The following is an 11874-nucleotide window of genomic DNA, read 5'->3' as shown; positions in this document are numbered from 1 at the left end:
ATATTTAACTTGATAAGTGACGTCATAATTGAGCTAATCCGACAGAAAATTGATAGAGGTAGTAATTATACAAATTAATCACTTTTTAGGGTAGTAATTACTCCCTCCGTGTTTTTTTAAGTGTTACAGTTTGACCGGTACATAGTTTTAGGCAATTTAATTGATTAAATAAATAAGATGTAAGTGGGGTAGTTCGAATATTAAAAAATTGTAAAAGAAAGATAGTGGGGTTCATAGATTATTGAAAAATAATGAATGTGAGAGGAAATATATAATAATAAAAAAAAAATAATAGTGGGTTTAGGCGGGACCATGAGAGGAGAGAGATATAATATTTTAATGTAGTTTTTTGCCAAAAAAGGAGTGTAACACTTATCAAAACACGGCCGGATTTGGTAAGTGTAACACTTACTCCCTCTGTCCCCTTTTTTATAGTCCCTTATGGGCAAATTTTAGCCCCAAAATATTCACCCCATTTGCTTTTTCCAACAATCATTAATATTAATTTTTTAACAAAATTCCCTCCAATTTGCAACAATACTTGTGCAAATTTAAATTTCCAATGTAAATTTTGTTTTCCAATGTACTTTTATTACTTTCTCTCTCTACTTTTTTGCATACCTAATGTCAATTTATTTTTTCAATGTACTTTAACTATTCTTATTTGTGTTTATTAATTCCCGTAAAAAATGCCCATAAGGGACTATTAAAAGGGGATGGAGGGAATAACAACTTTTTTACGAGTTATAAATGACAGTTTCTTTTTTAGGTAGTAAATGTCAAATTTCCCTAACAAAAGAGGAGAAATATAAGGACGGTTGATTGCAATTTGGGTGTGTAAACCCCTTACTAAGATGAAAGTACTAAACAAAAGAGAAGAGTATCATGTCTGCCTCTCAAGCTAAAAAGGCTATCCATAAAACATTACATTCACATTACAATTGAAACTGAAATATTACTCTTCGGCCAAAGCTTCAATCGGTGAAGTCATTGATTCGTATGCATCAAAATAGTATGTCTCATCAAATCCTTTCCTGCACATTTTCAAAACATATGGTATTAGCAACAATTTGAGTTTACCAAATGACTATCGTGCTAATTAAATTGCTTGTCGTGAAATTCAAACGCGCAACCACTTTGGCTATCACAAGACCGGTCAGACGGTCACAGTTTCAAAAATATAATGCATTTTTCTGATATACGTATGGACTGATCATCTTTCGTGGTGGATCGATTGATCGAAACAACACAATGAAGGTGGTAACTAACCCGTTAGCTCCGGAGTAGTAAGTGTCGTATTTGTAGATGAGATTGTCAAGGATTTGTTCAGCAGCTGGCTCATTGCGAGACTTCCTAGCCTCACTGATAAAAGATGCAAAAATAAACTTAGAAAATAAAGTAGCATGTATATATAAGTTCTTGAGAAAGTACAATTGTTCATTTTAAAATATGTACCTAACAAGGTAGCTTGCGGCATATTGGGTTACTTGAATGGCATACAAAGAGTGTGGAATTTCGGGCAACCCCCATTCAAATGCATTGTTCTGCATCCAAGGACAAATTAATTAGCTAATCTTGGATTCTCAAAAAATCATATAATTAGTGAGTACTATACTGAGTAGTAAAAGGGCTTTTACAAATACAGATATGTAACATTTACCAATAAAATGTTGGTCTGATGATAAGGAAAGAACTTTCCACCATTATGATTGGAGGTTCAATCTTTACTATATTAAAGATACTTTGTAGATAAGAAGATTTATCCTCAAAGTGTCTAGCTTAGCTCGCTAAGACGGCTAAGTTGGAAAGAAAGGGAAAAAAAAACAATTGAAGGAGTAACCATGAACCTGAGGATTCCACTGGAAGCCTACAATAGGGTAGTCATAAGCTTGTATTGTGGTGACAAAATCCTATAGGAAAAAAAAAAAACACAAAAATTTAAGAAACTTTCACATAATAGGCTTTTAGCCAAGTAAGAGAAAAAATGAATTAAAGGGTTTTTCAATTCATACAACGTACCTTGTTATTCTTGTCTTTTGAAGTGGTAATGGCTTTGAAGAAACCAGATAGTTGTTTATCATTAAGGAATCTTTCCCTTGATATACCATACTGTTGAAATAGCGTTGTTCAATTAGAACTAAATCATTATCCTAACTATTTAAGCAATAATGAATGATTATGCTATAATAGTTGTTGAAATATTCGACGTTATAATTCAGAAGTAAATTGGGCAGCAAATTAGATAGCTAATATCAGTGTTAAATATGTTTGTCCTCTTCTAATATTAAGCTACCATATTGGGTAGGAAATAGTAGTTCACATCCTTAGTCTAGTAGTCCAATCTTAACCATAAGTTCATGATCTTTGTGATTTATATAATTTGTCTTGAACTTACTTTGTTGTTGAGTGAAACAAGGCAATCCGACTTCAGCTTATTCCTTAGATATAAAGGAAAACTGCCAAAATTTGCAAATATTAGAAAAATAAATACAAAGTATAAAAACATTTAAAAATATATGAAGAGTTAGTAAAATGCTTAGTTTAGTAGGCTAGAATTTAATTTGCAATATTAAGAAAGATAAAAATGTGTACAAATTACCTTCCCAAAACAGTTCCTCTCACGGGCACATCCTCAAATTGAAGTTTGGTTGTCAACTTTTGTGCATCAACACTTTCCAAAACATCATTGTTCTATATATAGTGCATACAATTAAAAAAAAAAAAAAAAAGAATAAGATATATGGTGCATATAAGAAGCTAAAAATGAAAAGAATTGACAATAAATAAACATGTATTACACCGATTTACTCGTGAATTGTCGATAAATTTCCAACTTAATACTAAAAAAGGAAGTATGTTAAAGGCTTATATGCAGCTCTTATTCATATAGCATTACTCTAAATAAATAAAAGTAAATAACTTCATTTATATTTTCAATTCACAAATTTTATTGATTGGTAAAGAAAATATGTAGTCATTTCAAGATTGTTTAAAAGCCTAAATCAATTACAAAAATGCAAACAAAATTACATACCTCACTAATGAGTTCTATTAACAGTTCAAACCCTAGGTTGATAGCATAGAGAGGAAAGTGTTCTCCACCATCATTTTTCTCCTTTACTTTCTGCAGAAGACATAGAAACTAATCAACATGAGGGACATGCCAATTTTAGAGGTTAAAAATCCACAAATTATAGGATGTCTTATTCTTGTGTTTTGAATATAAAATGACACATCCCTTACCTAATAGTTAGATTATCCAAAATTGATTGGGTAAAAAAAATTGCAAGTAACATTAAGTTAAAATCAAATTCTTTTGTACTATGTAGGTTCAAATATAATTAGGTTTTGGGTAGCAAACAACTCATTAAAAATATTTCGTTTTTGAATCAGGTTAATGTGTTTGTGTCTAACATTTAATTTCAACTAGTGTGTGGCCCAGGCGATGCCTCGGGTTGCTAGTTTGTAAATGTTGGTTTCGAGTTTAAGTCTTGCTATAAACATTTTTTAGTTATCAAACTCAATCATTACATAATGGAAACAAATAATATAATAAAATACCAATTAACTTATCTAAGTTAACTATAATTTTGTTGGATAAAAAAACACAATTAATAATGGCTAAGATGGTAAGGTTTTGAGTTCAAGTCTTGTTATATAAGCATTTTTTAGATGCAAACCATGTTGTGAAGGTGACATGTCATGTTTATAGTGACATGTGACACATATTGTTGACATGTCGAACTTAAAAAAAGTGACACGTAGTGGAACATATTCTGTTTTAGGAACGCTTTTTAATATAGAGTATAGATTTTACATAATTTTACTTGCACCTTTCTTTCCATAATATAAAATACCTCAAAATTTTCTCAAATTTTCATGATATTGTTTCATGTTTTAACTTTTCGTCTCATTGTTTCCTATTTTACCTTGGAAAAAGTGAATAATCCAACCATTTCCCGCTTTTGCTCAAAACAATATCACATTTGATTACTCTCGAAACAAGGCCTATTTTGCCCTTCATAAGTTCAAAACAGGTTCGTTTACTTACAACGTGTGTAAAAAGTTTTTTTTTTCTCCTCCCACCTCCGATCTCCACCATCATCCATGGTAGCCCACCATGACCACCACCCTTCCTAACCCCCCAACTCGTCACAGCCACCATACCACAACCTGACCCCACCCAAAACCACAACTATAACTAACCGCCAGGCCACCCTCAAACACCCAACCAAACCTTGGCCCCCCTGACCGACCGACCCCACATCTAACCCTTGCCCCAAGAGGCCAAGAACCCCACCCTACCTAATCGCACTCTGAACACCAACCCACCCCTTCTCACCTGAATCCCACCCAACAGCACCGGTGGACCTTAAACCCATAGCCCCACCTTGAGCCCATTGGGGGGGGGGGGGTGGGCTTGTTTCAAGATTACTCAATGATGGGATTGTTTTGAGTAAAAGTAGCAAATGTGGAAGAAGTAGCAAATGTGGAATTATTCCTTTCAATATTTCCTTTTCCTTTTTTTTATTTATTATTTTTTTTTAATGACAAAGAAGAATATTATCATTAATAAATAGTCATACTTTACTTTTACTTATAAAAAACACCCTTACATATAGAAGTGATTAATTGTCATTTTTTAATTTTGTTTGTCTCATATATAATTCTTTGTATAATTTATCATTATGGTAGTGTCTGTCATATTGTGTAATTTATGATGGTGGTTAATTAAGTCGGGAAAGAGGAGAGGGCCGGGGGAAATAATAGGAGATTAGGAGGGATTAATATGTACGAGTAAAGTTTATCTTTGACATGTGAAAATATATATGCACGTAAAAATGTAAAATGTCCACCTGAAGAATTCCTGTGATAACCGAAAGATAAGAGCTATATTTTCGAACTCCTCCAGTCAAGATCACTCCATTTACCAAATCGAGTTTCTGCATCACATTATAGAAATAGGAGTAAGTTAAAAAGGAAAAACATTATTATTATGATGTACTAATTATCAAAGCATTAGTCATCAAGGATTGCTGAAAAATGACTTCTCTCTCTAGCTCTCAATTTCTCTCTCAAGGGTCATCAAGGATTTCACTTCTTGCTTAGGCAAGGAGTCCCTTGGGAGCCTTTGTTAGGGAATTTGTTTGCTTTCTTTCTCAAATTATTTTTCTTTTTACAGGTATTCGGTCGTCGAGTTCTTCTTTGCCCTGTCCTGTTCCCGTTCTTTTCTTTTCTTTTCTTAGTTTCTTTTAGTCCTTCTGCATGTGCCATGGATGACAATAGTTCATTTGAGACCACTGGTTTACAGGAGGTGCATGTTGCACTTCTTGGTTCTAGTGACTTATGTTCTGAAAGTGTTGAATTGAAAATCAATGATCATATGATCGAAGGTGACACTAATATGTTACTTAGTCAGGAAACAATTGCTCAAGATGCTAGTATTCCAACGGTCACTACTCATCAAGATGTTGTCATGCTTGATGATCAGCAGGTAAGTAACACACCAGAAGGGAATTCCACTATAATTCCTTTAATTCCAAAAAATATGGGTAACAACCCTTTGATTAAACAGTCTTTTCGTGAGGCTGTTCAAGCTTCTACACAATGGTTTTCAGAAGCTCAAAAAATTGTGATTTCTTCTACTGAATGGGAAGATAATGATCTTCCTTATCCTGATCCTGCAAAGGCGGTTTCTTTTCATAAAGATACCTTAGTCAAATTAAGAAAACCATGGAAATTAACTCTAATGGGGAAGTGTTTGGGGATATCTGTTAGACCTTCCTTTATTACTCAAAGAGTTAGGGCCATGTGGAGACCTAAAGGCTCTCTTGAAGTTATTGATCTCGGAAAGGATGTTTATCTATTTAGGTTTTCAATCCAAGATGATTATGAAAGAGCAATGCTAGGTGGTCCTTGGTTCATTTTAGATCACTATCTAATGATAACAAAATGGAAGCCAAATTTCCGTCCTTCCATGAATCCGTTTGATAAAATGACCGTTTGGATCAGGTTCCCTGAATTACCGGTGGAATATTACGATAAGGAAGCTCTTTTCGACATAGCCAAACTTGCAGGTAACCCTCTCCGTGTCGATTATGCTACTGATCATCTTACTCGTACTAGATATGCAAGAGTATATTTAGAAATTGATTTTACTAATCCTTTAATTTCTAAGGTTTGGGTTGGGAATGGTTGGCAAGCCATTGAGTATGAAAACATCCAATGTCTTTGTTTCTCTTGTGGTAAAATTGGTCATTCAAAAGAAAAATGTCCTCTAACCGTAAGTTTAGTTAATAATGCCAAAAGCCTTCTTCCAAATTCTATAGTGCATGAAAAGTCTTCAACCTCCACTACCAATATTCCTCCCACTATCTTAGAAAAGTCTAATTCTCCCACTCACATTGACATACCATCTTCCTCCACTAACCATGATTTAGGGGTCAATGTCCCCCATATTTCAAGTGATTATGGCCCTTAGACAATTGTTAGTAATAAAAAAAGAAATTTTCAATCTAAGTCCTTACCAAAGAAAAATAGCAGCTCTCCTAATTCTATTTCTAGAACCAACAACAGCCCAAATAATAGCTCACCCCTGAAGCCCACTTCTCTAAAGCCCAATTCTACAAAGCCCACTACAGCCAATCCTAGTCCAACTATGAAAAATAATAAACAACCTCAACTTCCAAAGACTCATAACATGGAAACAATGTCTAGCAACTCTTTTGCTTTGCTAGAATCCTCTACTCTTTCTCCACCCAATTAGAATTTAGAGAATAAAATATTACAAGACAATGATGAGCAATTTCTCGAAATAAACCAACAAAATCCCGGAAATATTTCCCCAATTTTACTCACCCACACGCTTCCCCTTCACCTTCTATTACTCCATTCAAAGCTCTTGAATGCCATTTGGCAGTGAGCAACTCGGCCTCTTCAATGGAGTTGCATGCAGACTCTTCAAATTCTTCTATAATACTTCCCATCTCACAGAATATGATCATTCAAGATAACCTAAACACTAAAACACAACTCAACGAAACACTCAACAATGGAAAAGAACAAGGCGAAATTTCCACCAGTCCGACCACCACGACGGCCAGCAAGGATCTCCCGGAGGGATCCTGTTGTGCCGCCGCGCAATCCACCATCACCATCAACCAACCTTTCGCTATCCACACCCCACAATCTCCACGATCTACCGATAACCCCTGCGCAACCCCTATCAATGAGAATGCCGGCACCGACATTCCATTACCCTCCACCTTCACCCACAATTCCGATTCAACCCTAATTCCCCTTCAAACCGACCATGTCACTGGCAGAAATTGCCAGAATAGTATCAACTCCTCCGTCTCAACCTTCTCCCAACCCATCGTCTCCATTGCTATGGTCATCGATCGAGTCTCCGCCGACCCCGGCGAAGATAGAATTGATGTACAACACATTGATTCAGATAACCAAAATTATGAGCTCACAACTGCAGCACCCCGGTCCTTCGTCTTCGAATCAGACACCAATTCAAACCCCTGCTCCTCAACAGCCGTAGAACCCGTGGTACCAACAACAGGTTCCATGGCCAAGTTACCCCCCTCACGCTCTGGTTCCTCCACCCTCCAACCCTCAAATAGTCAATCTCACTTTGGGAAATAGCGAGCAAGATCTAGAAAGCCCCGATCACCATATGAAAATCTTCATGATCCGAAAAGGGATAGTGAGGTTGCAATTAGAGGTGAATTTTTGGGAAACAAAGAACACAATAAGGGAGTTGGATTCAATGGTGCTACCATTGAAAATGCACGACATTGTTCAGATGGATCGAACAATAGAATGGAGCGAATGGGATAAATTTGATATCCTATTTTGCGAAGGTAATCCTGTTCCAGAATTTCCTGATTTAAACATGAAGATCGTACTTTGGAATGTAAGGGGAGCTACAAGGAACGATTTTATTCCTCATGCATGGGAGGTAATTGCTACTCACAAGCCTAGTATTTTCATTATTTTAGAAACAAAAAGTAATGGCTTACGTGCTGAAAAAATAGTGAAATTGCTGGGCTTTGATGCTTTCCAATTCATTAATCCTAATGGTTTGAGAGGTGGAATTTGGTTAATGTATAATAGAAATGTTGATTTGATCGATTATGTGGAGGGGGAAACGAAAAATTATTTTCATGCTTTATTTAAATTCACTCCGGATAGTAAGGAGGTTCTATTGTCTGTTGTTCATGCTCCCTCTACTCCTGCTAAAATACATAAACTATGGAATGAATTACAAGCTACTCTTCCCCCGGATGACACCCCGTGGTTATTTTTGGGTGACCTAAACGAGGTCACTAAACCTTCAGAGAAGTCGGGTGGGCTTCGGTTTAGACAATCTCAATGCTCTGATCTGAACAAACTCGCGGAAGCTGCTTGTTTGGTGGATCTTGGTTTCTCCGGGAACCCATTTACATGGCATAATGCAAGAGAAGGGCTTGATCTTATTCAAGAACGTTTGGACAGGGCTTTAGGGAACCCGAGCTGGCTGAACACCTACCCTAACACTCAGGTATCTCATCTTGCACGTACTTATTCTGATCATTGCCCTATTCTTGTTTCTGTTTTTAATAATCGTAAAGGAGGCCCTTATCCGTTTAGGTGTAAAGCTTCTTGGTTAGAGCATTGCGATTTCTGTGCTTTTTTTTGTTAAAAATTGGTATTTGCATGCTTTTGATTTCCTAAAAGGAAGATCCGAATTTTTAGCAAATATAAAAGGTTGGAATCATGACATTTTTGGTAACATTACTAATAAAAAAAGAGATTGGTGGCTAGAATTAATGGAATCCAAATTGCTCTAGCTAAAAAACAATCTGCCTTTCTTGTTAAGTTAGAAAAAGAACTTCTTTTTGAATTAAATCATATTTATCATAGAGAACGTGTTATTTATGCTCAAAAATCTGGTCTTGATTGGAGGAAAAATGCTGATTGCAACACAAAATATTTTCACTTAATTGCTAATGTTAAAAAATCTAGAGGAAAAATTCTTTCTTTACAAAATAATGAGGGTGTTTGGATAACTGATTTAATGATTTTAAAAGATATGGCTAGATGTTATTTTCAAGATATTTTTAAGAGTTTGGATGTTAATCTTGATCTGATGGAATTCTATCATTACCCTAAGACTAATTCAACTGTTTCTAATCCTAGTTTTCATCTTCCCCCAACCAATCTGGAAATAAAATCTATCCTTTTCTAAATGGACCCTATAAAATCCTCGGGACCTGATGGCTTGCAGCCTATATTTCTCCAACATCACTGGTCTACCCTTGGTGCTTCCATTACTAATTTCATCTCTGACTGTTTCATTAAGGGGTCTTTTCCTAATGCTATCAATGACTCTTATATCTCTCTTATTCCTAAATGTGACTGCCCTATTACTATGAAGGATTTTAGACCCATAGGTTTATGTAATTCCATTTACAAACTTATTACTAAATGTATTTCTAATCGGTTAAAACCTATTATGGATGATCTTATAAGTCCTTTTCAGTCTAGCTTCATTCCTAATAGATCCATTGAGGAAAACATCATTATAATTAAAGAGGTAGCTCACCATTTTAATAAGGCTTCTAATAAAGCTAACCTAATGGCTCTGAAGATTGATCTTTCTAAGGCTTTTGATTGCCTTGAATGGAGTTTTATTAAAGACACTCTTCTTAGTATTAATCTTCCTTCTAATATTGTTAATTTAATCATCAGTTGCATTTGTACCCCTAAGATTTCTCTTCTGTGGAATGGGGAAATCACTGAGTCTTTTTCTCCAACTAGAGGGATAAGACAAGGTGACCCTCTTTCTCCTTACATTTTTGTCTTATGCCTTGATCGGCTTTCCTGTATGATTCAAAATAAGGTTGATAATGGTTCTTGGAAACCAATGAAAATTGCCAAAAATATTAATATATCACACCTTTTTTATGCCGATGATGTCTTTTTTTTTTGTAAGGCTACTTGTAGACACCTAAAAATGTCTCCCCAAAACCAAACCCGATGATGAACACCTTTCACCGCCGTTATTAGTCGGGTTGAGTATTTAATCTTTGGAGTTCTTAAATCCATGTTTCTACCCAATACATTTCATAAACCAATCCATTTCCTAGCTCATTTCCCTAAACCATAACTTACTTTCCACTTTCCATATCCACATTACGAAACCGAGCTGAACTGATTTCATGGCTATATAATTTTGATCTAATTATTATTTGGTTGTATAGGCCTTTCAATAAGCTTTCCAACCATATATCATAAACCCAATTCCGAGCTATAACGAAAAAGATATGAGCAAAATACTAAACTCGGCCCAAAACCGACACCCTTATACTAAAACGGTCATATCTTAAAATATATAAATTATTTTGAACTGATTCTAATTGGGTTGGAAAGTAGACTTGATAAGCTTTTCAATGATATATTATATGCCTTATTCCGAGTTACGGATCAAAAGTTATGATGATTTTAAAAATGGGTAAAAAACTGGAATCACCGCGCACAGTGCAAAAGCACCGTGTCACGGGAACTTTCCCCGTCTGACGGTGCTTTCTCCCGTCTGACGGTGCCTGGTACCGTGACACGGTACTGTGCATCGTGTCGTGGTGCCATTTTTGAAGCTTTTTCGCGTCAAATTCCACCGTGGTACGGTACCTGTTGCCGTGACACGGTATTTCCCACCGTGTCACGGTGCTGTTTCCGTGTAAATTCCGCGTCTCCCATACCGTGACACGGTGTACTGTACCGTGACACAGTAGATACTGCCGTGTCACGGTACCTGTGCCGTGTAACAGAATCTTCTCGTGTCTTTTCCGCGTAAACCCTTCAAGCGTTTTTACTCCCGTAGGTCAAATATTTCCCGCGTCACTCTAAATTTCCCCGCGTCACACTAATTTTCCCCATGACACGGTATAACCTGCCGTGTCGCGGTAGCCTTTTTTAGGGTTTTTATCTTTTTAGGGTTCCATGTGTTCCCTCTGCTCATTTTCCCAATAAATAGAACCCCCCTTTCTGCAGTTCGGGGCATCAAATCCTTCTCTCTTCCTCTCTTTTCCACCAAATATCATTCTCTCTCACCTTACACCTAAAATCATTCTCTTCTCCCTCTTTAACCTAATTTCTAGCTTTCTTATTCTTCCATAATAATTCCCCTAAGCACTCCAAGGAGTCCATATAATACCCGAAGTTCTATACTAAAACCAAGGCGTGAAAGGTATAATTAACTGAGGGTTTGGACCAAATCAACTCTACTTTTATTTAATTTAATTATTTCAATTTGATTTATTTTTATTGAAGTTACTAACAATTTATTCATGATGTAGCAATTTTAAGGAACGCGCGAAATGTGAGTAATTAATTAATTTAATTACTTATATTATTTTATATTGCTAATATCATGATTATTATTATTATTATTTGATTTGACTAACGCTATTATTGTTGAATTGCTTCCAATATTAATGTTTATTGTTCTATATTTATTGATCACCATATTGCATATTAAAGGGAATATGTAATTGAATATCACGCCTAATAAGATAATTTGGACAACCGGTTTAGGTTCCTTTAATCTTGTTGTTTAATAAAGTGATCACTAATATATTAGAATTATATGTTGCATTAATATTTAACCAATTCAGCATAATAATAGTTTGGAGCAAATTGAATCTTTGTTTGCATGCCTTTGAGATCGCAGGAATACTTTTCATAATAAGAATCGAGTAGAGGCCAATACGGGTGAATGTGACTCCATGACTCACTTCATACCATCATCCCCGATCCTCCTTTCGTGGTTCTGAACCATATGGAGTTAGTAATCTCATGGATTATGAATGGGGTGTAACCTTC

The 11874-nt window shown here is 35.7% G+C and overlaps 1 protein-coding gene and 1 long non-coding RNA gene across 2 annotated transcripts; one reads left to right on the top strand and one right to left on the bottom strand.

Annotated features, from left to right (window-relative positions):
• Positions 1 to 749: 749 nt before the first annotated feature.
• On the bottom strand, positions 750 to 2268 carry LOC145615555 (uncharacterized). Its single transcript, XR_014107294.1, has 5 exons — positions 2020 to 2268; positions 1848 to 1910; positions 1456 to 1544; positions 1270 to 1362; positions 750 to 1034 (listed from the first exon to the last, which is right to left on the bottom strand). It is a non-coding gene; the product is annotated as an uncharacterized LOC145615555 (long non-coding RNA).
• Positions 2269 to 7777: 5509 nt separating this feature from the next.
• On the top strand, positions 7778 to 8692 carry LOC145613826 (uncharacterized). Its single transcript, XM_081668873.1, has one exon. It carries the CDS (start codon positions 7778 to 7780, stop codon positions 8690 to 8692), a length of 915 nt encoding a protein of 304 aa, XP_081524999.1.
• The last annotated feature ends 3182 nt before the right edge of the window (positions 8693 to 11874 follow it).

Source organism: Chenopodium album, chromosome 25 (assembly GCF_948465745.1).
Source record: "Chenopodium album chromosome 25, dcCheAlbu1.1, whole genome shotgun sequence".
NCBI lineage: Eukaryota > Viridiplantae > Streptophyta > Magnoliopsida > Caryophyllales > Amaranthaceae > Chenopodium > Chenopodium album.
This window is presented reverse-complemented; position numbering and strand designations above follow the sequence as displayed.